The sequence below is a fragment of the Manacus candei genome, unplaced genomic scaffold (assembly GCF_025592945.1).
Source record: "Manacus candei isolate 608988 ecotype Guabito, Panama unplaced genomic scaffold, ASM2559294v1 h1tg000189l, whole genome shotgun sequence".
NCBI lineage: Eukaryota > Metazoa > Chordata > Aves > Passeriformes > Pipridae > Manacus > Manacus candei.
In genome coordinates, this window is record NW_026138237.1 from 656,326 (window position 1) to 681,495 (window position 25,170).

The following is a 25,170-nucleotide window of genomic DNA, read 5'->3' on the forward strand; positions in this document are numbered from 1 at the left end:
AGGGAGGATGGTGAGGTGGGGTTTTAGGTTTGTTTTTGAGCCAGTGGTTCTTGGAAGTTATGCCTCTGTCCCCTGGGGTTCTGTCCTCCCTCTCTCCTTCTCCCTCCTAAACAAAGCTTCTTCTGAACCCTTCCTGAGGGTCTTTTACCTGTTTCTGGATCAGGTTGCTACCTTCATTACCTCCCCCCATGCCTCAGTATATCCCTTATAGCTTGTAGCTCCCCAAGCCAGGGCGGGACAGGGGTGCAGGGCAGGAGCTGCCAGTCTGCAGCCAGGGACAGCTGCCCACAGCCTCACTGCCATCCCCACATCCCTGCAGAATCCTGCTGCCTTCGACTTCCTGGTGCAGCACGTGGAGAAGACGCTGCGGCACGCCATTGAGGAGGAGGAGGGTCTGCCCTTGGATCAGGTCACCAACTTCCAGGAGGTACAGCACCTGCAGCACAGCTGAGCTGGGTGGGAAGGGCTGGAGCTGCAGGTGTAAAGTGCTTGTTTTGGTTCCATTTGTGCTCTACATGGAGAGACCAAGAAGCTCATCTATAGACTGAATCCATGAGGATCCCCTTGCCTGGACACTGGAGACCAGCCTGGGGGTCAGGGTCTCTGTGCCATCTGAGGGATGCAGTTCCTGCTTTCCCGTTTGCAGGTTCAACCAGGAGCAAAGCTCTGAGAAAGCTGGAAAGGAATTAGGGATTTAGAGAGAAGGCAGACCTCTCAGATATCCAATACTCATGTTCTTCTTGTTCCCCACTTTTTATCAGCTACAAAGTGCAAATCCAAGTCTGAAGTTTCTTGGAGGACAGCACCTGACTGGGGACTTCTGATCTTTGCTGTTGTCTCCATTAACCTATTTGCACTGAAAAAGTCCTTGATCGAGTTGCGTTAGGAAGCAGCTGCTCCCTGCCTTGTACCCCTACAGAAAAGCTCACCTTTGAGGTCCAAACCAAAACCTAAAGCACTGGTGGTCAAGGATTCCCAGATCTCTCCTTTGGTCCTTTAGATCCATTCCCAGAATCTGTGGCAGGTATTCCTGTGAAGAAGTAAAGGATCAAATTCAACAAGTATTTGACTTAGTAACTCCTTCCTGCCTGAGTTTCACTTCCCTTTGTCTTGCCACAGGTTTGTGATGAAATCAAGGTCAAACTGAATTCCTTGAAGGATGTCCCCAACAGAATTGAGTGTCCGCTTATATACCATCTGGACGTGGGGGCCATGTACCCCAACATCATTCTGACCAACAGGTTGCAGGTGGGTAACATCAACCTTCTATTTCCTAATTTGAGATGACCTCGATCATCCCTCTTGATCCCCTTAATAGCAAGGGCTGAACTTTCTGCCCAGGGGAGGGGAAGCAGATAAGACTGGGTGTGAAATTCACTCAAGCTGCCATGGAATTACAGAATCACAGGATCATTTTGGTTGGAAAAACCCTCTAACACCATTGAGTCCAACCATTCCCTTATCACTGCCAAAACTACTACTAATCCGTGTACCCAAGTGGCCCATCCATTTGGCTTTTAAATCCCTTCAGAGATGATGTCTCCACTACCACACTGGGCAGCCTGTGCCAGTGTCTGATCACCCTTTCAGTGAAGAAATTTTCCCTAATATCCAACCCAAACCTCCCCTGGCACAATTTGAGGCCCTTTCCTCACTTGTTGCCTGGGAGAAGAGGCCAACCCCCACCTGGATGCACCCTCCTGTTAGGGAGTTGTAGAGAGCAAGGTGCCCCCTGAGCCTCCTTTTCTCCAGATTGATTTCCCCCAACTTCCTCAGTTGCTCCTCATCAGACTTGAGCTCCAGACCCTTCCCCAGCTCTGTTGCCCTTCTCTGGATACCAGGTCTGCAGAGACTGAGCTACAGCTTTAGCTAGGACTCTTCTTGTTGTTTTGAGGGTTTTATATTCCAGAAAGGCTCCAGGAAGGGGAACTCACTGAGTACCATCTCTGCTGTTCACACCTGTGCTCTCTTGCCACTAGAACCTGTTCTGGCACGAATTGTCATTTGGGTACCTATTGCTTCTAACACCTGTATGTCTATTACTGCGTCCAGCCCTCAGCTATGGTGGATGAAGCCACATGTGCTGCCTGTGACTTCAACAAGCCAGGTGCCAACTGCCAGCGCCGGATGACGTGGCAATGGAGAGGAGAGTTCAGTAAGTACGGGAAGGACCATGCAGTCCAACCCACAGAGATGGAGTCAAATTCTCACTTCTCCCCTGATCGCTGGGGACTGATCACTGCCCTCCTCCGCAGTGCCTGCCAGCCGCAGCGAGTACCATCGCATCCAGCAGCAGCTGGAGTCAGAGAAGTTCCCTCCACTGTCCCCTGATGGACCACCCCGTGCCTTCCACGAACTCTCCCGGGAAGAACAGGCCAAGTATGAGAAAAAGCGCCTGGCAGGTAAAAAAAAAAACAATCAAGGTCGTGGTCTGGGGAGTGTTTTGCAACCTGGACTGTGATTGCTATTCAGCATTAGTGACCCCTCCCAGGGCTGTGGGGTGAGGTCAGACTGACTGGCCTCAGAACTCAAGGATTTAAGCAGACTCCTGTGTGCTTACAAAGAGGAGCCAGGCACTGGTACCTCTGTCAGTGTTTCCCTTTGTCTCTGGAGAGCCATGGATTTGGCTGAAACATGAAGGGTTCCATTTTTTGTAAGGCTTCTAATTCAAGCCAGTTAATGAAAAGGAAACGTCAATGTTATCCCGTCACCTGGAGGGATGCCGTCCAGCAGAACCATCCAGATGGCTGGGGGCAGAGCCTGAGTTTGCTAATGGGCCATACAATTAGTTTATTTCTGCCTTCGTCCTTGCATCTCCGTAAAAAGGTGCTGCTTCTCTCCATGCTGGGATCTTCCTCTCCCTTTCCAGTAGGACTGTCCCCTGTTTACCAATGCCTGACGCTTAGCTGTCTCCGTGTCCCTACTATGCCTATCCCGCTGTAGCAGGGCAGCCAGCCCTGAGAACCTCCATCTGCCTCCTCCCTTGACCAGATTACTGCCGCAAGGCGTACAAGAAGATCCATGTCACCAAGGTGGAGGAGCGAGTCACCACCATCTGCCAGCGAGAGAACTCTTTCTATGTGGACACGGTGCGAGCGTTCCGGGACCGCCGCTATGAGTTCAAGGGGCTGCACAAGGTACCAAGCTTGTGCTCAGCTGCTAGTCAAACTTGTCTTGGCAAGGCCAGGGACCTCTTGTGTCTTGCTGAAAACCTCAAAGGATTACTCCATTGGCTTCCCACTGGCAGAGGGCAGGGTTAGATTAGTTATTGGGAAGAAATTTTTCCCTGTGAGGGTGGTGAGGCCCTGGCACAGGTTTCCCAGAGAAGCTGTGGCTGCCCCATCCCTGGGAGTGTTCAGAGCCAGGGTGGACAAGGCTTGGAGTAACCTGGGCTAGTGGAAGGTGTCCCTGCCCATGGCAGGGGATTGGAACGAGATGATCTTTAAGGTCCCTTCCAACCCAAACCATTTTAGGAGACCCTGGGACTCTACCTCTGGCAGAGTTAATTAATGGGCCAGTTGCTTTGCAGTTCCTCCCAGATTCCTCTTCTGCCATGAATCACAGGGCTGGCAGAGAGGCTTATTCTGCACTGGTGGTTCTGCTGTTAGCCAGATGTCATGGATTGCTGCAGGCAGTATATTGGGTTCTTCCCTGCCCACTTGTGGTGCAGCACAGCTGATGCTGGTTGCATTCTGATGGATGGTGGGAGCTACAGGTCCCTTCCACTGAGTGACAAAGTGCCTCTGGACAACCCCTCCTGTGCTGCAAAAGAAAATGGGATGTTTAACTCATGCCAACTGATCTTCAGCAAAGATACTGCTCTAGAGTTGCAATGGTATACTGGGACTGAGTGGGAATCACCACCACTGGTGGTGATGTGTGAAATCATCCTGGCTCTGCCTGTCACCGTGCAGGTGTGGAAGAAGAAGCTGTCAGCAGCAGTGGAGATGGGAGATGCCTCTGAAGTGAAACGCTGTAAGAACATGGAGATCCTCTATGAGTCCCTGCAGCTGGCCCACAAGTGCATCCTCAACTCCTTCTATGGATACGTTATGCGGAAAGGGTGAGTCTCCCCTAGGCAATCCAGTGTCCTCAAGAGAGGACCCTTGGAAACCAGGACTGTCTTGGTGAGGTATTCACTTGCTTTACCTGCTCCTGAAGCAATAAGATGAGGGTGGGTGCTGCCTCTACCTCTTGCTTCTACCCATGACTCCTCATCCTGGAGTCTCTTGCCAGACATTAAATTATGGGAATCTTGTCTGTTAGTGGGTCTCCAGCTTTTCTAGAGCATCATAAGTAGAGAACTTCATAGGAGAACAATGTTCCAGGGCCAGTGTTGATGTGTTTCTTGCCCTCCTTCTCCTGGGCATCTTCCTGCCCTTCCATAGCTGGATTTGGGAGGAAGCTTATTATGCTCTTCACTGTGACTCCTCTGCTCACAGAGCTCGCTGGTACTCCATGGAAATGGCTGGCATCGTCTGCTTCACAGGAGCGAATATCATCACCCAGGCCAGAGAGCTGATCGAGCAGATTGGGTGAGTGCGTGCTGAGCTGGGGAAGGTCCATCTCTATCTAGGACAGATGTAGGAGCACCCAAGCTTTTGGGGGGATGGAGCACCTTTCCTATGAGGAAAGGCTGAGAAAGATGGGGGTGTTCAGCCTGGAGAAGAGAACTTGGAGCCTTAGAGCCCCTTCTAGTGCCTAAAGGGCTCCAAGAGAGCTGGAGAGGGACTTGGGACAAGGACCTGGAGTGACAAGACAAAGGGGAATGGCTTCACAGTGAAAGAGGGAAGGGTTAGGTGGAATACTGGGAAGAAATTCTTCCCTGTGAGGGTGCTGAGGCCCTGACACAGGTTGCCCAGAGCAGCTGTGACTGCCCCATCCCTGGAAGCGTTCAAGGCCAGGTTGGACAGGGCTTGGAGCACCCTGGTCTAGTGGAAGGTGTCCCTGCCCATGGCAAGGGGTGGAACGAGATGAGCTTTGAGGTCCTTTCCAACCCAAACCAGTCTGGGATTCTGTGATTCTATGAACGTTCAGATTCCTGACACTGCTATGGTTATTCTGTTGTATTTGATTTTCTTTGCAGAAAGGAACAGAGAGTGGATGCAACAGGCTGCCGCTGCTTTTGTGGGGGACATAAAGCTGATCCTCACCTCTCATCTACTTTTCTCCTGACACTGGCCTTTATTCCTTCTTTAGGAGACCTCTGGAACTGGATACTGATGGGATTTGGTGTGTCCTCCCCAACAGCTTCCCAGAGAACTTTGTCATCAAATCAACCAATGCCAAGAAGCCGAAGGTGACCATCTCTTACCCGGGAGCCATGCTGAACATCCTGGTGAAGGTGAGTTTGACATCAGTCCAGGCCAGCTCTGCAGCTTGGGAAAAGAGATGGAGACCTGATGAGTGGGGAGAGCTCCTCTTCCATCCGCACTCCTCATGTAGCAAGAGGTGTCAGGGCTGATGGCCTTGGAGAGCATCTGAGCAGAGGGTGAGGCTCGACATCCTCCCGCAGAGAGGGGCAGTCTGTAAGAGGGCAGGTTTGGTGTATGCTCACCTGTGCAGATAGGAAGTCCAGAGCAAGGTCTAAACACATCCTCTGCTCACTCCAGCATCTGTAAGACAAAAGAATATCGTTTCAGGGTCCAAAGCATTTTTCTCTTCAACAGGCAGGACAGATGTTTTGATTTTTGAGTCCTAAATTGTGCTGTTGTTCCCAGAGGGATCCCTTTGGGCAGGATGTGTCCTAGGGGCATCCCCTGGTGTGACCAGCCAGCTGTGGAGTGAAGCTGTTCTCCTGGGACTGTGCCCACAGGAAGGCTTCACCAATGACCAGTACCAGGAACTGCAGGACCCAGCCTCGCTCACCTACATTACGCGCTCGGAGAACAGCATCTTTTTTGAAGTGGATGGTCCGTACCTGGCCATGATCCTGCCAGCTTCCAAAGAGGAGGGCAAGAAGCTGAAGAAAAGGTGAGATTTCAAAGCTTCAGGTTACCCTTTCCCTGAGTAACAGCGTGAGGATCTCGTTCCCTTTGTGCACATGGGCACGTTGGTCTTTGCCCCCATAGCCTGCAGCACGCTTGACTCACTGGCTTTAAATGGTAAGTTCCTTACATCGAATCATCTTTGAATACAGCTGTGCACTTGCCTCCAACGCCATTCTATGGCAATAAATTTTAGCAGGTAACAGCAAAATGACATTTCTCCAGCCTGGTGACCAGACATCTCCCTCTTTGGCTCTGAGGTGTGCAGGACAACTTTGACTTTCCTTCTGAGGATTTCTAATACTGCTTGCATTCAACCTAATCTGATTAAACTCAGCAGTTCCTGCCTTCCTATCTCTCAGGAGTTCACAGACCTCCAGTAACACTTTCCCTAGGTGTTTCCCCTTCCTTCTCTGACTGTAAGAGGGACTGGATCCTGCCATTACTGTCACATTATAGGATAGTTGTACCCAAACTTCACTGCTTTCTCTGCCACCTCCTAACCAGGCACTTGAGCTAGAGCAGTAGTATCCAGTGTTTCAGGGGGCAGCCCACAGACCTGGGTCTGGCTCCAAAAAATGCTGTCACTGCCCCGAGCACTCTCTGTCCTCACAATTATGTACTTCTTTGTGCTTAATCCCCCACAGGATGAGCACCAGCACACACCATCCTCTCTCAGCTTCCCTCCTGTCCCCACTGCAGGAGTCGAGGTAATGCCCAGCTCTGAGCAGGCTGTGCTTGTAGGACTCCTCTCAGGGCCTTTAGTTTCCAGTAGGTTGGGGATGTTAGAAATAGCATGTATTTCCGGTCACCTTCCATGCAAAAGGGCCTGAAGGTAGAGGAAGGAAAGGGAATGTGGGTAGGTAGGAGAAGGGCTGACCAAGCCACGTAGGTTTGAGTATTCCCTGTCCTCACTGTTGGTTCCCATAAGAACAGGGCTGTGAAAGGCAAAACAATGCAAGAGAAGAAGCAAGAGGGAGGAGTGTTCCTTAGGTGTGGCATGGCTACATCCAGTTTCCTCTGAACCCCTCTGCCACCATTGGAGTTGACAGAGTTTCCTTCTTCTCTCTAAACCTCTTTCTAATATCTTCATTTCCCCACCTGGCCTCTCACCTCCCACCCTTGTGTACAACTACTTGTGTACAATTAAGATCATTCTCCACCGAGTAAGATCACTCCACACCCACAGTGCTGTATCCAGGTCAGGGTTCCTCAGCACAAGAAACATGTGGCTTCTGGAGCAGGTCCAGAGGAGGCCACAGAGATGCTCCAAGGGCTGGAGCCCCTCTGTTCTGGAGACAGGCTGGGAGAACTGGGGGTGTTTGGCCTGGAGAGGAGAAGGCTCCAGGGAGACCTGAGAGCCCCTTCCAGTGCCTAAAGGGGTTCCAAGAGAGCTGGAGAGGGACTTGGGACAAGGGCCTGGAGTGACAGGACAAGGGGGAATGGCTTTACAGAGAAAGAGGACAGGTTAGATGGGATATTGGGAAGAAATTCTCTCTGAGTGTGATGAGGCCCTGGCACAGGTTTCCCAGAGAAGCTGTGGCTGCCCCATCCCTGCAAGTGTTCAAGGCCAGGTTGCACAGGGCTTGGAGCAACCTGGTCTAGTGGAAGGTGTGCCTGCCTGTCCCAAGGTGGGACAGGATGATCTTTAGCTCCCTTTCACATGGTTCTATGAATCAGTGTGGGTGAGCTGGGGCAAGAACGGATGTGCTTTTCTAGACCAAGTTGAAGTGGTTGCTAGAGCAGCTGTAGATATTTGAGACTATCCAGATGCCCCCATGTCTCCTCTGAATGCACTGGATGATGGCTGTGATGGGTTAGTGAAACTCCATGAGAAGGAAATGGAAGTAGGTTAGATCATCTTATTCTGCCAGTAAGATATTCCGTACCATGCTACGTCAACTCCGATAGAAACAGAAAGGAAGCCAGTGCTCTCTTCTTTTCCAGTTGCCGAGCTAGACAGTTTCAGGGAAGAAAGCATCAGTTGTTCGGGAAGTATTTTCATTTTTAGCTCTTTGTTGTATACATACTGCCTATAATGCCTATCTTCGTGTAATATAAATAATATTTCTTAGCAGTTTCGGTTTCTCATAGTTTTTTTTCCCTTTCCTCTCTCCTTCCCCCCCGTCCGCTTTCTCTGCGGGGACATGGGCGCAGGCCTAGTGGATACCTGGTGTTCAGCCAGAGTAAACCATTACAATGGCACAATGGCATAGGGAGAAGAGCCCTGGCAGGAGAGGCACCCGCGGGATCCTGACTTGTCCCTTGGTACAGACCAGGTTTGCTCACACTGTCTCTCCCAGGTACGCGGTGTTCAACGAGGATGGGTCCCTGGCTGAGCTGAAGGGGTTTGAGGTGAAGCGCAGGGGAGAGCTGCAGCTGGTGAAGATATTCCAGTCATCTGTGTTCGAAGCCTTTCTGAAAGGCAGCACGTTGGAAGAGGTCTATGCTTCGGTGGCCAAGGTGGCTGATTACTGGCTGGACGTACTATACAGCAAGGTAGGCACAGCTCAGCATGTCTGTGCTCCAAGGTGGAGCCTGGGAAGGAGCGTCCAGGCTGGCTAAGCACTGTGGGGAGGGTGGACTTTGCTTGCACGGAGTTGGTGGTCCCTTGTGCCTCTTTCACAGCTTTGCTCAGTCAGTTCATAGATGACACTGAGCTGGGCAGGAGTGTTGATCTGATGGAGAACCGGAGGCTCTGCAGAGGGATCTGGACAGGCTGGATCCATAGGCTGAGGCCAGTGGTGTAAGTTTCAAACAAGACCAAGTGCCAGGTCTTGCATTTGGGTCACAACAACCCCATGGTTGGGGGCAGAGGGGCTGGAAAGGTGCCCATCAGGAAAGGCCCTGGGGTTGCTGGTCAACAGCAGCTGAACATGAGCCCAGGTGTGCCCAGGTGAGCAAGAGACCAATGACTGCTAGGCTGTACCAGCCATGGTATGGCAGTAGGACCAGGGCAGTGCTCCTCCCCTGCACTGGGTGCTCCTGAGGCACCTCCAGTCTGGGGGTCAGTTTTGGGCCCCTCACAACAAGACATTAAGGGGCTGGAGCGTGCCCAGAGATGGGCAAGGGAGCTGGGGAAGGGGCTGGAGCACAAGTCTGATGAGGAGCAGCTAGGGAGGCCCAGCCTGGAGAAAAGGAGATTCAGGGGGGACCTTCTTGCTCTCTACAACTCCCTGACAGGACAGTGGAGCCAGGTGGGGATCGGGCTCTGCTCCCAGGGAACAAGGGGAAGGATGAGAGGATGGCCTCAAGTTGTACCAGGGAAGTATAAGTTGAATAATAGGGAAAATTTCATCCCCAACAGGATTGTCCAGCCCTGGCACAGGTGCCATGGGCAGTAGGGGAGTCACCATCCCTAGAAGAATTTAAAAGCTGTATGGATGTGGCACTTGGGGAGTGGTTGGACTTGGAGGACTTTTCAACCTGAATTATTCTGTGATTCTATGAAACCAGAGGGTGAGAGGGACAGAGTGCATGGCTGGGTCCTTGTCACGACCCACCGGTCAACTACATGATGTTCATTATAAATTCTCATTGGGCTGAATAAGAAAACTGGACACGGATCAGGAAACTCATGTTTTTAATGTACAATTGCCATAACTCCAGCAACCAGCACACTGCTTAGATTCAAAAGGTAGTGGCTAACAAGCCAATTCTTACCATAGACTTCCTCAAGAGTGGAGGCAAATGAGCCCTTAATTTTGTATGGAACACTTCAATAAGTTCTCAACTCCCACCTCAAACTCCTGCAAAAGGCACTGGCTCACAAGCCACAATACACCAATATTCAAGGCGCTGGCTAAAAAGCCACAACACACCATTACACAAGCTCCCCGCTACCACAAGAGAGTTCATTACAGAGTAGAATATGATAGCTGTGCTTTGCTCAGGCAAAGCAAGGGAAGAAAACAAAGAATATCACTAGTCCTTAGATCCTGTGTTCGTCCTGCCATGTGGATGGTTTGGAGCTGGGGCAAACAATGAGATAAAAAAAGTAAAAGAGAGGAGAAAGAGAAGAAAGAAAAAAGGAAGAGAAAGGGGGGACCCAACCTGCTCCCTTCTGTAGTTAACCTGGTGCATGCCTCTTATGTAAACCAGACTTTTTGCGCTGTTTTGTTCATGCATGCACAGCTAGCCCTTTGAGCCCTCCTCCTGGAAGTGAGTTGGATGGGGAAATTGAGCATGAATCTCAAGGTGGAACTGGACGTTCACAGTTGATCCCACAGGGATCATCAAGTCCAACCCTTAAGTGAATGGCCCATTCAGGGATTGAACCTGTGACCTTGGTGTTTATTGGCACCATGCTCTAGCCCACTGAGAGTCTTCTAAGTATTGTATATGTTATTGCATACAATCCAATAAGTTGGCTCAGAACACACTGACTCACTCCTCCAAACACACCTTTCCTGTAGCAATACTTTGAATGTTTTAAGACAAAAAAGGCTTAGGTCTGGTCCTCTACACTCCTTCATTTTGTGATGGTGTTGTACAACAAGTTCTTGGTGAGCACAGCTTTGCATGCACAACACAAAGCTGTGTTGTCACAGCCCAGCATGGCACAAACTGGTGCCAACCTCAAACCCACACTCCTTTTTTTCTATAGATCCTACTTGCAGCTGCTACAGGAAGCAGTTCTCAGGCTCCATGTAAAGAGACACACCAGCTGGGTGTAGGTGCTTTCTCTTCCTGACAGCAGCAAGGTTTGATCGTTAGGTTTTTGCTGACTTTGGGTTTTTCCCTCCCTTTCAGGCTGCCAACATGCCCGATTCAGAGCTATTCGAGCTCATCTCGGAGAACCGCTCCATGTCACGCAAGCTGGAGGACTATGGGGAGCAGAAGTCCACCTCCATCAGCACTGCCAAGCGCCTGGCAGAGTTTTTGGGGGACCAGATGGTGAAAGACGCAGGGCTGAGCTGCCGCTTCATCATTTCTAAGAAACCAGAGGGTTCTCCAGTCACCGAGAGGTAACCCCACCTGGAGGGGCCAGGGCTTCTGGAAGCGTGGGAGCAATCAAGAGGGGACAGGCAGGTATCAGGAAGGGAGGGAGCTAGTATGTTGTAGTCAGGTGGTCATCTGAATCTGGCACAGACCACGAACAGGGTGATGGGTAACATCATACAGCCCAGTGGCCTCTCGGGGATGGGAGAAAAAGCCTGGAGGGTCTCCACAGGCTGGGAGAGAGGATTGTGGAGTGCTAGGACATTGTTTCCCTGCCTTCCCCAGAGCCATCCCCCTTGCCATCTTCCAAGCCGAGCCCAGTGTGCGCAAACACTACCTCCGAAAATGGCTGAAGAGCCCCTCACTGCAGGACTTCAACATCCGTGCGGTGAGTGAGGTGTCCCTGCAGATGGCCTGGGATATGGGATATGGGGTAGGGGCTTGTCCCTTCAGAGGTACCACCTGGGCAGTGGCTTCTTGCGCTCACAAAGCAGGGTGCTGGGGTGGGGGGTCCTACAAGGTTGTTTGATCCTATGTCTGGCGGCACTTCTACGTGGCTTTCTTCACTGCCCAAGCTTTGCCCTCTTCCTAGATCCTGGACTGGGACTACTACATTGAAAGACTGGGCAGCACAATCCAGAAAATCATCACCATTCCTGCAGCCCTGCAGCAGGTATGAGGCAGTGGGGGAGTTGGGCAGAGGAGGGCTTTGGGCAAGAGATAGGGTCTGATATGGAGCCACTCTCCAGGTAAAGAACCCAGTGCCACGGGTCCGGCACCCAGACTGGCTCCACAAGAAACTCCTGGAGAAGAATGACGTGTACAAACAGAAAAAAATCAACGAGCTCTTCACTTTGGAAGGCAAGAGACAGGTAAAGAGGGTGAGGGGAAGGTACTGGTTGTGCTGATGGGGCTCTTCTGCAGCCCCCATCCTCCCGCTGTCCTTGCTCCCTCAGGTCCTCGCCAACCAGCCTGTGGAGGGTATGAGCAGCTCACAAGTTGGTGACATAGAGGACTTTGGGGCTGTCAAGATCCCTCAGCCACTGGTTCCTATTGCAAATAAGCGGAAGCGCATCCCTGCTGCAGAGGAAAGCCAACAGCTGTCCCAGGACCTGGAGCTGTCCCAGTCCTGGCGGGAGATCCTGGGCCCACCTCCACCCCTGGGCACCACCAAGGTAGGTGAAGCAGATTTATAGCAGATCGTGCAGGGGATGCCTCGCAACTGCGCTTGTCCATCAAGGCAACTTGGTTGCTGCCAGGAGCAAGCTGTGGGTCTCCCTAAACCCTCTGCACATACATGGCTCAGGGATACAAAGAGAAATATAACCAGGAGACAGAAATACAACCACTGGTTGAGAAAAAGGGGGGGTGGCTTTGCAGCTGGGGCAGGAATGTAGGGGGGGGCTGGGGGCTGGAGGGCTGGGCTGTATGGCATGGCGGTGTGGAGCTGGGAAGCCTGTGCTGTTTCATACATGCTGTCAACCCACTCAGGAAGAGCGGCTGGTCTGGCTGCGCTTCCACCAGAAGAAGTGGGAGCTGCAGGCTCGGCAGCGGCGGGAGCGGCGGAAGAGACGGCGACTGGAGGACGGCGGGGCGGGGGCAGGTGGAGGAGTGGTCCGCGATGCCTCCTCCAAGGGGCTGAGCAGCTACTTGCGCCGGACAGCACGCAGCATCCTGGACTTGCCGTGGCAGGTCGTGCAGGTACCAGGGAAGGAACCTGCCACAGAGCAGCCCAGGGTACAGCCCTCACATTTACACTCTCTGTGGTCAAACAGTGAAGTTCAGGAACCCTGACCCCAACGCCATGCAGGTGTTAGCCCTGTGGAGTTCAGGTGGGGCTGCAGACCCTCAGGCTCGTGCACATCTGGATGGAAACAGGCACCCACAAGGTCATTCTTGGTGAATCTGGGATGTGTGTGTAGATCTGCCAGTGGGGCAGCTCCAGTTTGGCTCATGGACAGCACTGGGCAGTCAGAGAACCACAGAAATATCTGAGGCCAGAGGCAGCTCTGGGTCCCTCTGGTCCAATTCTCTGCTCAACCAGGGCTGCCTAGAGCCAGGGGCCCAGGACCATGTCCAGGAATATCTCTAAGGATGGAGAATGCACATCTTCCCTGGGCATCCTGGGCCAGGGCTTGGTCACTCTCACAGGGAGAAAGTGTTTCTGACGTGTAGAGGGACCCTCCTGCATTACAGTCTGTGCCTGTATCTGGTTCTACCATTGGATACTTTTGGGAAGAGCCAGGCTCTGTCCTAGAGAGGTTAGGTATATAAGTGGATGAGATCCCACTGAACTTCTTCTACTCAGGGATGGACAGTCCCAGCTCTCTGAGCCTTTTCTCATGTGAAAGATGCTCCAGGCCCTTCTTCATCCTTGTAGCCCTTCACTGGACTCTATTTAGTACGTCCATGTCTGGTGCTGAGGAGTCCAGCACTGGGCACAGGATTCCAGTGGTACCTGAAAGCATACAGTGTACAAACGAAGAGGTGGGGTAGTGCCACCCAGGTGTTTTCACAAACCTTTGTTATGCATGGCCACCTAAGCCCAGCCCCTGTCACCCACTTCATCCTCCAGAAAGGCCTCAGAGCTGCAGGTCCAGCACATCAGAGTAAATTGGGTGACATCATCCCCTGGAGTTTGTTGGCCTGGTACCCTGGGACAGTAATAGGACTCCAGAGCTGAGAGTGATGACTCTCTTTAAGACCCTCACTCTCTTTTTGGCCACCAGCTGAACACATAGATCCTCAGAGTGCTCCACAGCATAGATGTAAGCACTGATGGCATGTTGGATCTCCTGCTAACGCTGACCTCATCCCCTGTGTCCTGCAGATCGCTGAGACCAGCCAGCCTGGGCTGTTCCGGCTGTGGGCAGTGATAGGGAGTGACCTGCACTGCATCAAGCTGAGCATCCCCCGTGTCTTCTATGTCAACCAGCGCGTCCCAAAGCCAGAGGAGGGGACAGCCTACAGGAAGGTGAGGACCTGTCCCTTTTGGAAGGGGAAGCAGCCACTTGTGTTGAGATGAGACACTTCACCTCCCCTGCAAGGAGATATTACAAACATCTGCCTTGCAACACCTCACTGTCCCATTCCATGAATATCCCTCATCCAGGCCCTAGTCCTGCTAATCCCAGCCTGCTTGGAAAGCAGGTTCGGTGTTACAGGAATTTGTAACGTGCATGAGCATAACTCACTGATTTCCTTAGGACAGAGGAGCACCAGGAGATAAGCTCAGAGCCTAGCTCCTGGCAGCGGTGCCACATGGTGGGATGTGTCCCAATAATCTTGTCCCTTTCCTTGGCAGGTGAACAGGATCCTGCCCCGCTCAAACTTGGTTTACAACCTGTACGAGTACTCTGTCCCTGAAGACATGTACCAAGAGCACATCAACGAAATTAATGCGGACCTCTCTGCTCCGGACATCGAGGGAGTGTATGAGACACAGGTAACTCCTCCAGGTGCTCGTTTTTGAGGATTGCTGAGCAGTAGCTCATTAGGTGAGTGCCAGTGGCAAGACATCAAAAATCCAAGACCCTGGACAGTAGAGAACGGGGAGATATAGATATGCTTATATGGACAGAGTATCAGAATGTGAGTTACAGTGTGTCAGGGAAAGGGGCTTCAGTTTATTTGGAGTTAAGAAACTTAGGAGAAAGAAGGTATCTAATAAGCAGAAATGGTGATCATCCTCTAAACTAATCCAGAAAACCAGCCTGCTTTGAAACCAGGAAACAGAAGGGGTATTTGGTGTAAAGTTGGGAGAAAAGAGTAGGCCACACTGTTGTGGAGGCTACACTGAGTGGAGTTAAAGAAAGCATAAAGGCAGGTGAATTTGATACTAAAATGCACCATAGGATTATTATGGATCGAAAGTCTTTGCCTGAGTAGGACAAGCTTGGTGTGAGCAGAGGTGCCACTGGCTATTGAATGCTTTCTGAGGTGCAGGAGGCTGCAAGGGCAAAAGGAACATCACAGAGTTAGGAGACTTCAGCTACTGATGTTACTGGTATAACCTATTCCAGTGGGGCATGGTGAAAGAAACCATTTTTAGTCACCTTAAATTTCTGCTTTTGGAGAATTTGGACAAAGGTCCCACAAGGCAAGGCACAACTCTTAATGATTACATGGAGCCTGTGAAATCCTGTGGTGATGAGAAAGGCTGAACCATATATGCCATCAGCAATTGAAAATGGTGCCTACTAAACCTTACTGATGTTTAGTAAGCAGCACCCAAAATTTACTTCAGATTACTCTGCCAGAGGGAGTAACATGTACCCAAATTCATCGTATCTGTAGACCTTCCTCTAGCAAACCGAGTCCTCTCCGCTCCCACTTTAATAAGTGGGAAGAGGAAAAATCAAGAAACTAAGGGGAAACTAAAATGAGAGGCTAAAGTAAAACAAGGGACGTGGAGAAGTTTTAAAAATATTAAGGAAATTAGATAATCATGGGGTAGCAGCATCTGTCCTGTGAGGGGAGGCTGAGTGAGCTGGACTGAGGAGAGGCTCAAGGGGACCTGCTCGACAGGAATAGGGGAGGAGAAGAGCCAGGCTCTGCACTGGTGCCCAGGAGAGAACAGGAGGCAGTAGGCACAACCTGAAACATGGGAAATTCTGTGTAAATATATGAAAACACTTGTCTTGTAAGGGTGGTCGAGCAGGTTGCCCAGAGGGTTGTGAAACTTCCATCCTCAGAGACACACATAACCCAGATGGACAAAGATCTGGGCAAGCAAGGAATGATCTGTCTTGATCTTTAAGCTGCAATGCAATTCTGAGCCTGATCCTACAAAATGTAGCAGGAGTGACCTAGGAGGATATGAGGGAGGGAACAGTTTCCCTGCAGGGATGGGGCTTAGATGGCAATGCTTCAGCATACTGAAGAGATGTGAAAATGGGATGTACTAGGGATCTGTACAACTAAAACTGGCATAAGGGAAGAGCAGTCAGGCAAGAAATGTTTATTTATTGGTTCTCATTGGTTTGGGAAGAGGTCCCTCAGCAAGCCATTCAGGAGTAGTCTCCTGCAGAGGTGGAGTTGACAGCTACAGGGTTAAAAAAACAGGGTGGATCTGTGATGGACCTCCCACTATGCCAATTATCTGGAGCCTCTGCTTTAGAGTGCCAAGCCACAAGTTGCAGAGCTGCAAGATTGCCCAAATATTGCTCCACATGTCCTCCAAAGTACCTTGATGGTGGAATGTGGGACTAGATAGGAACATGTGGATTTTGAGATACCTGTTATGGTATGTCATACTTGTGGTTTTTAAACTGTGTTGTTCTAGGTTTGCAACCCCCAAGAGGAGCTTAGTAACAGGGCATTGTTCCATCACATCTCTCCCCATCATTCCAGGTGCCACTGCTCTTCCGTGCCCTGTCCCACCTGGGCTGTGTGTGTATGGTCAGCAGGCAGCTCATCCAGCACCTGGCAGGGCGAGAAGCTGAAACTTTCGACATTGAGCACCTGGAGATGCGCTCGCTGGCCCAGTTCACTTACCTAGAGCCAGGTGAGGCATCCTGAGAGTGGGGCTCCTGGGGCATCCAAGATCTCACACCCATGGGTACCACTAGTGCTCTGTGTCCCTAGGAAGCATTCGCCACATCTACCTGTACCACAGCTCCCAGGGCAGCAAGGCACTCCTGGGCCTCTTCATCCCCTCACAGCGCAAAGCTTCCGTCTTTGTGCTGGACAAGGTAAGGGGCACTGTGAAGGATGGGGGATCTGGGGTGCTGGTGGGTGAGAGGCTGGACATGCCCTGGCTGTGTGCACTGTCAGCCCAGAAACCCCCCGTGCCCTGGGCTGATCCCACAGCATGGGCAGCAGGGGAGAGGGGATTCTGCTCCTCTGCCCCCTCTGGTGAGACGCCCCTGCAGAGCTGCCTCCAGCCCTGGGGGCCCAGCATAGGAAGGATGTGGAGCTGCTGGAGCGAGTCCAGAGGAGGACACGGAGATGCTTCCAAGGCTGGAGCACCTCTGCTCTGAAGCCAGGCTGGGAGAGCTGGAGGTGTTCAGCCTGAAAAAGAGAAGGCTCCAGGGAGACCTTAGAGCCCCTTCCAGTGCCTAAAGGGGCTCCAAGAGAGCTAGAGAGTGACTTGGGACAAGGGATGGAAGTGATAGGACAAGGGGGAATGGCTTTACAGAGAAAGAGGACAGGTCAGATGGGATATTGGGAAGAAATTCTTCCCTGTGAGGGTGCTAAGGCCCTGGTACAGGTTTCCCAGAGCAGCTGTGACTGCTCCATTCCTGGAAGTGTTGAAGGCCAGGTTGGACAGGGCTTGGAGCAACCTTGTCTAATTGACCCCAAGTTGTGCCAGGGGACATTTAGGTTGCATGTTAGGAAAAACTTCATGGAAAGAGTTGTCAAGCCCTGGAACAGGCTGCCCAGGGCAGTGGTGGAATCACCATCCCTGGAGGGATTTAAAAGCCATGTAGATGTGGCACTTGGGGACATGAGTTAGTGGTGACCTTAGCAGTGTTGGGTGAGCAGTTGGACTTGATCTTAAAGGTCTTTTCCAACCCGAACAATTCTGTGTTTATATGGTGTCCCTGCCCATGGCAGGGAGTTGGACTAGATGACTTTTAAAGTCCCTTCCACTCTAAACCATTCCATGGTAGCGTCAGGCAGCGAGAGGTTTCTCTGTGCATTGCCCCCGGCACCGCGCATCCTGGGGTGTCTCTCCCCCTGTTCTGACCCAGTCACCCTTGCACCCAGGTACGCAGCAACCAGATGCCAAATCTCACCACCCTGTTCTCAGCGGAGCGTGCAGCTCTGCTGGAAAAGGTGGGTGAGGAGCTGCTGCCCCCAGACAAGCACACCTTTGAGGTGCGTGCTGAGACCGACCCCAAGGCCATCTACAGAGGAGTCCAGCGGCTGCTGCTGGGCTACAAGGTGAGGTGAAGGTGGGAGGAAGGTTTTCGTGGGACCATGGGGACTAAGGGGAGGGTGGAAGGCACTGGTGCATGAGTTCCAACAGCACCTGTACATAACTTCTGAGCCCAAGGTCAAGGGTCAAAGTGGGTGCTGTGTTTTACTTGGGGATCTTACCTGGGGCAGTACCAGCAGCAAGGCCACCTCAGGATCTCTCTCCATCTCTGTGCTCAGCTGGAGAGTTGGTGGCATGGAGGTGAGTGGGAGCTTCAGGAACGCTGAGGTTTGCTCCCCACTGCAGGGACCTGCTGTGGGGACAGGGCACCCAACACTGCCAGCTTCCTGCTGAGCAGGTTAGAGGCGCACCAGGACATATCCCTTTCTCCTTGGTGCAGGATGAGCGCCGGGGCCCCACACTGGTGGCTGTGCAGTCCAACAGTGACCTGAAACGACTGGCAAGTGGGATTCCCATCATCGAGGAGTTCCCCTTGGTCCCCATCCAGCTGGTGGATGATGTCAGCTACTCAGTCCTGGACTGGCAGCGCCATGCCGCCCGCCGCATGATCCGTCACTATCTCAACCTGGACACTTGCCTCTCCCAGGCTTTTGAGATGAGCAGGTGCCATTGGTGGCCATGTTCCCCTGAGGCTGCCGTGCCCTCAGTGGGATGACAGGAGCTGCTTCATCCCTTGAGGGGACAGGCATGGTCCTTGTTTTCCTTGCAGCCATGCTCACCCCGATGACCACTTACCTCTCTGTGCCCCAGGTACTACCACATCCCCATTGGGAACCTCCCTGATGACATCTCCACTTTTGGCTCTGACCTGTTCTTCTCACGCCACCTCCGTCATCACAACCACCTGCTGTGGCTGTCCCCCACAGCCCGCCCTGACCTGGGGGGAAAGGAGGCTGATGACAACCGCCTTGTCATGGAGTTTGATGAGAGAGCCTCAGTGGAAATCAACAACCCTGGCTGCTACTCCACAGGTGAGGGTAGAGGGTTGTAGCACTGAGTAGGGCAGAGCTGGATCCAGCTTTGTGAGTCCTGCAGAGGGGTGGATGTGGTCCCCAAAGAGTCTCTGTGGTGACAGTTGTTACCAGCAACTTTTGGGTTTCAACATCAGTCTGGGCAAGGCGGATGCTAAAGGCATGTCCTGGGACAGGGCAGGCTCACCTATAACATGTGCAGGCATCAAAATATGGGTTCTTTAGCAATGAGCAATGACAATAGCACTTGGCAGACCACCTGCAACATGTCAACCCAAGCTCACCTGGTCATCCCTGGTGACCTTGGGACAGGTCTCTCTTAAGCAGAGGCAGCCTGAGTGTATTCAGTTCTTCTGAATGCCACTTCTGCAGCTTCCAGGAAAAATTGGTGGTCCCCAGAGGGTCAGCAGGTCCAAATCTTGTGGGAAGACAAGGTCTGTTTGAGACAGTCATGCCTATGAAAGCATCTCCCTGCTCAGTGCAACTGCACCTATAGAACACCTTGTACCTGTGAAAAGCACTTCTGGCAGTGGCAAGGGAGGGTGTCCCTGGTCCTTTCCCTGCTGACAGTTGTGTCTGCTCTTAGTGTGTCTGGAGCTGGATATCCAGAGCCTGGCTGTGAACACCGTGTTGCAGTCCCACCACGTGAATGACATGGAAGGAGGCTCCAGCATGAGCATCAGCTTTGACGTGATTCAGCAGGCATCCCTAGAGGACATGGTGACAGGGAACCAAGCTTCCAACATTCCAGCCAGCTATGATGAGACTGCCCTCTGCTCCAACACTTTCAGGTATGGCTTAAGGAGCAGCAGGAGGTAGAGCACGTGGTCTCCATTCTGGCAGATCCCCTCAGGACCAGGTCTCGAGGGCAGAGCAGGTGTCTTCTCCCACACATTGGAAGATCCTGAGCTCAGAGCTGCCTGGGGCATCAGCCAGCAGATGTGTAGGGATGTTGGTGAAGACTTTGCTCTTCCTGTTTCTCCTTTCTTTGTGCTCCACCAGGTTATGGAGTCACATACTTACCCTATGGCTCATGTGCCAGGGGCTGGACAAGGGAGTTTCTGCTCTGAATCCTCCAGTGTATCTGAAAACATGTTCCTATTGGGAAGGTGGAAGGAGGTGCTGGTAGCTGGTGGGGTGATGCTGCTCTCTGCTTGCTGGCAGGATCCTGAAGAGCATGGTGGTGAGCTGGGTGAAGGAGATCACACAGTACCACAACGTCTATGCAGACAACCAGGTCATTCACTTTTACCGCTGGCTCCGCTCTCCTTCCTCCCTGCTCTATGACCCAGCGCTTCACCGCACACTCCACAACATGATGAAGAAGCTTTTCCTGCAGTAAGTGAGGCCTGGAGTGTGCCAGGCTGACAGATGGGGAAGGGACAGATGTGACGTTAGTGACCAGGATGCTGGTGCCCACAATGATCCTCCAAAAGAGGTGGGCAGTAGAGTGCAGTGGACCTCTCATCCTCTTTGGGTGATCTCCCTTGAGCGTTGTTGCTGCACATTGACTCCTGACTGATGGATCAGCACGTCTTCCATGGGTTGCATCTGCGCCTTGGACATTGCTTTCCCGCCCACTGACCCCACTCTGTGCCCTGCTACAGGCTGGTGGCTGAGTTCAAGCGCCTGGGCTCCTCCGTGGTCTACGCCAACTTCAACCGCATCATCCTGTGCACCAAGAAGCGGCGCATTGAGGATGCCATCAGCTACATGGAGTACATCATCAACAGGTGGGGTGCACCTGGAGATGTGACTCCCAGGTGGTAGGGCTGGGGCAGGGCTCAGGCTAGGAAGGAGAATGCTGATTTTTTTTGCGTTCTAATGGGCCTCAGAACTCAATTTATTACTTTTTTTTTGCGAAGCTACTGAAGGGACAAGGCTTCCCAATTTTCTTACTGTCACGCCTGGAGTAGAGATCTGTCCTCTACAGGCAGTATTCTTGTAAGATTCAATCCAGAAGAGACGTTCAGGAGAATCTGAAATGCCCCATAACTCATCCCTTGGCTGCTTCTCAGCATACCAGCTGTGGTACAGGCACCTCGACATAAGAATAAGGAGCGAGGTGTCCTTGGGCATGACTTTCCCTAGGATCTCTGACAGTGATAGGATGGGAAAGGGGACACCCCTCTCTCCTGGCCAGCACCACCTCCCCATGGTGTCCCATAGAGAAGGGATGATGCCAACACAAGGACTGACTGCAGTCTCTTCCCTCTAGCATCCACTCCAAGGAGATCTTCCATTCTCTGACTATATCATTCTCCCGCTGCTGGGAGTTTCTTCTCTGGATGGACCCAGCAAATTATGGAGGTATCAAGGGAAAAGTGGATTCTCGCATCCACTACAGGGAGGTAAGAGATGGGAAGCATCCAGTCCTCTGGGAGCAGGGTCCTGGGGTTGAGTGGAGTGGGGAGGTGTTGGCTGGACATGAGAAAACATTGCAGCATCACTGGCTCCTCCAGAAGAACACCAGCAAGAGGCAAGCATTAGAAGAGGACAGTGAGGAAGAGGAGGAGGAGGTGGCAAGGGAAGAAGAGGAGGAGGAAGGGGAGCCAGATGTGGAGGAGCTCCTGGAGAACAACTGGAACATTGCACAGTTCCTGCCCCAGGCTGCCTCCTGCCAGAGCTACTTCTTGATGATTGTGTCAGGTGAGTGGTCATGAGGAGGGGATGAGGTCATTGTGCCCCCTCAGTGCCAGCTCCAGGCAGGAGCTGGAGCCTTGCCCATGTCTCCCCAGCCTACATTGTGGCCGTGTACCACAGCATGAAGGAGGAGTTGCGACGTAACACTCCCGGGAGCACCCCTATCAAGAGGAGGAGCACCAGCCAGATGTCCCAGGAGGGTCTGGGGGAGCTGGGGGCCATGCCTGGTGAGTGCTGAGCCCCAGGACAGCCTTGCTGCAGGCAGAGAGCCACCCACCTCACTGTCCCCATGTGCCACCAATCAGCTCAAGCGCTCTGTGCTTCATCCCTCTAGGCATGATCACCTTCTCACAGGATTATGTGGCCAATGAGCTCACCCAGAGCTTCTTCACCATCACCCAGAAGATCCAGAAGAAGATGGCTGGTTCCCGCAATGCTACAGAGCCCTCAGACATGTTTCCTGTCCTGCCTGGCTCCTACCTGCCACTCAACAACCCAGCCCTGGAGTTCATCAAATATGTTTGCAAGGTCAGCAGGCTGGGCCAGGCCACTTGGCTGAAAGTTTGGGGTCCGAGGCTGCAGCTTTCTGCTAGGAGGGATCTACAATCACTTTGCCATGCTCTGCATCCATATGAGGTCACAAGGATACGAGCTGTCCTGCTAAGGACACTCTGCTGGTAGGCTCACCTGGCTCTTATCCTTGCAGGTCCTCTCCCTCGATGTCAACATAACCAACCAGGTGAACAAACTGCACCGGGACCTGCTGCGCCTCATCGAGGTGGGCGAGTTCTCGGAAGCAGCCCAGTTTCAGGACCCATGCCGCTCCTATGTGCTTCCTGAGGTCATCTGCAGGAACTGCAACTTCTGCAGGGACCTGGACCTGTGCAAAGACCCTGCCGTCTCCCAGGTGCAGCCTCTTTCCTAGGGATACCAGAGGCCCCAGTACAGCAGTCCATCCCTTTACTCATTTTATCTCTGAACCTGTTTGCTTTGCAACTCTGCTTGCTGCTCATGATCACCCTCACCTAAAGCAAATTTTCTGTTCATCTTTTCTACCTGTGTGTTATGGGTCTGAGCATCCCTGGGCTTTGGCTCATGTTCTGTTCCTCTTCAGAAACCAGTTCCACCATCCCAGTGCATTGGACTCGTGGTGCTCACCTCCCTCTCTTTTGCCCCTAGGATGGGTCGGTGCTTCCCGGATGGGTCTGCCCCAGCTGCCAGGTGCAGTATGACACCAATGCCATTGAGATGGCACTGGTGGAAGCCCTGCAGAAGAAGCTGATGGCCTTTGTGCTGCAGGACCTGGTAAGTGCACAAATTTCCCCCCTCCACCCATTCCTGTGACTGTCTGAAGCCAGACACATTCACTCTGCCCCTGGCAGAGGGGCTTGGCCTCATCTCCTGGCCCACCTGAACCGCTTTGGCCTGCAGATTTGCAAGAAGTGTCACGGTGTGAAGGAGATGCACATGCCCGTGTACTGCAGCTGCGCTGGAGACTTCACCCTCACCATCTCCTCTCAGGTACTTCAGCACCTGCCCAGCCCAGCCCTAGGCCAGCAGCTTGGCAAGGGACAGCAAGGAGCCCTACAGTGCCCTCTGCCTCCTCCTGATGCTGCTCTAACTGCATGTCCCCTGGCATCTGCTGAGCTGCCCTCTGCCCTACCAGCCCTGCCCAGCCACTCCCTTAGAGCCCCCCACTGCCTGGGGTGCTGGGCAGCCTCCTTCCCTCCCTGCTTCCTTCTCACCAGACCTTCATTGACCACATCAGCGTCTTCCAGAACATCGCCCGGCACTACGGCATGGCCTACCTGCTGGAAACCATTGAATGGCTGCTGCACACCAACCCCCAGCTCCAGCAGTGAGGGCTGGGCTGCTCCTCCTGCCTACTCTGTACTCTGTCATCCATGGAGAGCAGTCCTGGACCCCCTTGGCCATGGAGATGCTGTGCACCCCTCCTGCAGCAAGGAAGGGGAAGCAGAGCTGTGCCTGGGACTGGGCTGTCCTGCCCCCAGCTGCCTGGTGGGGCCTGGGAGGCTCCAGGGGCTGAAGCTGGGCTCCCCACATCTGTGCTGGCCCCCAGGTGTGGTTTTAATGTTGCATTTCTGTAAATAAATGGGTTGTAGAAGGCAGGTGTAGTTTTCAGGGGGCAGGGAAGCAGGGGCTGTGGCTCACCCCTGGATGATGCCTGCAGCTGAGGGGGCACGAGCTGTGTCCTTGCTGGGCAGGATGGACCAGGGACCTGTTCCTGTCTGATCCCTCCCTGCCTGCTTGGGGGCAGGGGGGCTGCAGCCTGGCCATGCCCCCAGTGGTCCCCCTCCAGCTCCAGGGGAAGGGGCTGCAGCACTGGACCCTCATGTGACAGTGGCTCCCTGCCAGCAAGTGTGTGTCTGGTGTATCCTGCATTCTGGCTACTGCCTTCAGCCAGGCTCGTCTCCTGCTCCTGCCCTTTGGAGGAAGAAGCCCCAAGGGCTGCAGCCAGAGCTCTGCCTGTACTTCCAGAGTCTTGGCTCTTCTCTCTGGATGATGCCAAGATGCAGTCAGAGCTGACTTCTTCCAGTGACACTGCCCTGGCGGGGCAATGCCTCCCTAACCAAGGCAGCGGAGCCCAGCAGCGCACTCCTGCCTGCCTCAGCAGGTTCTGCAGGCAGCAGGGCTGGGGTCCAGAGGGAGCTGAGAGGACCTTGTCCTGTTCCTGCATCCATGCAGCAGGACAAGCAGCCCCAGGTCCCCACCATGGAGCTGTATCAGGGCAGGTTTAGGCTGGATATTGGGAAAAGGTTCTTCCCCAAAAGGTGTTTGGGCACTGGAACAGACTTCCGAGGGCAGTGGTCACGGCCCCAAGGCTGGCAGAGCTCAAGGAGCCTTTGGACAACGCTCTGAGGGACAGGGTGGAATTGTTGAGGTGTCTGTGCAGGGCCAGGAGTTGGACTGGATGATCCCTGTTGAGTCCCTTCCAACTCAGGATATACCACGATTCTACGAAAAGTGCTGGCTGGGCCCCAAGGAGCAGCTGAAGCCCCTGGAGGATCCCAGAAGATGGGAAGAGCTCTGGGCTGGGCAGATATGGAGGCAGGATGGAGCAGTACCGCGGTCCTGTCAAGATGGGCTCTCTCACTCCCGGTGTGCGGGTGGGCAGGGGGTGCTCTGCAGGACCCTCTGCTCCTCCATCCTGTCCTCATCTCCAGCTCACACCGGAGGTGGTCCCAGGGTGGCACTGCCGTGCTCCTGCTGCGCTGATGCCTGCTCCCCCCCAAACTCACCGTGCTCCGGCTCCCGGGAACCCCAGCAGGAGCCGAGGGAGTGCAGGAGGTGCCCGAGCTCGAGGCCGGGGCGGAGCAGGACATGGAGCCGCAGGGACCGGGAACGGGGCCGCAGCACCGGCGGCTGCGGGAGCCGCCCTGCCCGCAGGGGGCGCTGCAGCACCAGACCGGGCAGAGCCGAGGGGAGGGGAGGGGAGGGGATGGGATAGGTTAGGTTCAGTTCAGCGGGGCTGGCCTGGGCCGAGCTGGGCTGGACTGGGTTCGGCTGGACTGGGTTCAGTTCAGTTCAGCTGGGTTGGGCTGGGCTCGCCCGGGCCGGGCTGGAGTGGGCTTGGCCAGGCTGGGCTGGGTTCAGTTCGGCTGGGCTGGGCTGGGTTCAGTTTGGCTGGGCCGGGCTGGGCTGGGTTCAGTTCGGCTGGGCTGGGCTGGACTGGGTTCAGCTGGGCTGGGCTGGGCTGAGTTCAGCTCAGCTGTACTCAGCTGTT

The 25,170-nt window shown here is 53.4% G+C and overlaps 1 protein-coding gene across 3 annotated transcripts in view; it reads left to right on the plus strand.

Moving 5' to 3' along the window:
• The window catches only part of POLE (DNA polymerase epsilon, catalytic subunit), a 31,527-nt gene extending 7,989 nt beyond the window's left edge, over window positions 1–23,538 (plus strand). The window contains exons 15-48 of one of the 3 annotated variants that reach the window (XM_051774129.1): window positions 320–427; window positions 1,120–1,248; window positions 2,053–2,155; window positions 2,256–2,402; window positions 2,992–3,137; window positions 3,915–4,063; window positions 4,443–4,535; window positions 5,200–5,344; window positions 5,816–5,973; window positions 8,291–8,486; window positions 10,740–10,954; window positions 11,214–11,316; window positions 11,521–11,601; window positions 11,678–11,800; window positions 11,885–12,103; window positions 12,420–12,629; window positions 13,759–13,902; window positions 14,233–14,373; window positions 16,281–16,434; window positions 16,515–16,621; window positions 17,640–17,816; window positions 18,191–18,414; window positions 18,562–18,782; window positions 19,369–19,573; window positions 19,947–20,120; window positions 20,390–20,515; window positions 21,001–21,133; window positions 21,227–21,431; window positions 21,521–21,652; window positions 21,760–21,953; window positions 22,132–22,332; window positions 22,605–22,730; window positions 22,857–22,946; window positions 23,174–23,538. In XM_051774129.1, coding sequence (XP_051630089.1) covers window positions 320–427; window positions 1,120–1,248; window positions 2,053–2,155; window positions 2,256–2,402; window positions 2,992–3,137; window positions 3,915–4,063; window positions 4,443–4,535; window positions 5,200–5,344; window positions 5,816–5,973; window positions 8,291–8,486; window positions 10,740–10,954; window positions 11,214–11,316; window positions 11,521–11,601; window positions 11,678–11,800; window positions 11,885–12,103; window positions 12,420–12,629; window positions 13,759–13,902; window positions 14,233–14,373; window positions 16,281–16,434; window positions 16,515–16,621; window positions 17,640–17,816; window positions 18,191–18,414; window positions 18,562–18,782; window positions 19,369–19,573; window positions 19,947–20,120; window positions 20,390–20,515; window positions 21,001–21,133; window positions 21,227–21,431; window positions 21,521–21,652; window positions 21,760–21,953; window positions 22,132–22,332; window positions 22,605–22,730; window positions 22,857–22,946; window positions 23,174–23,287 — 5,193 coding nt within the window. In that variant the 3' untranslated portion in view covers window positions 23,288–23,538. The remainder of the gene's footprint in view (window positions 1–319; window positions 428–1,119; window positions 1,249–2,052; window positions 2,156–2,255; window positions 2,403–2,991; window positions 3,138–3,914; window positions 4,064–4,442; window positions 4,536–5,199; window positions 5,345–5,815; window positions 5,974–8,290; window positions 8,487–10,739; window positions 10,955–11,213; window positions 11,317–11,520; window positions 11,602–11,677; window positions 11,801–11,884; window positions 12,104–12,419; window positions 12,630–13,758; window positions 13,903–14,232; window positions 14,374–16,280; window positions 16,435–16,514; window positions 16,622–17,639; window positions 17,817–18,190; window positions 18,415–18,561; window positions 18,783–19,368; window positions 19,574–19,946; window positions 20,121–20,389; window positions 20,516–21,000; window positions 21,134–21,226; window positions 21,432–21,520; window positions 21,653–21,759; window positions 21,954–22,131; window positions 22,333–22,604; window positions 22,731–22,856; window positions 22,947–23,173) is intronic. The other 2 variants (XM_051774130.1, XM_051774131.1) reach the window with 2 other exon arrangements.
• Window positions 23,539–25,170: the final 1,632 nt, after the last annotated feature.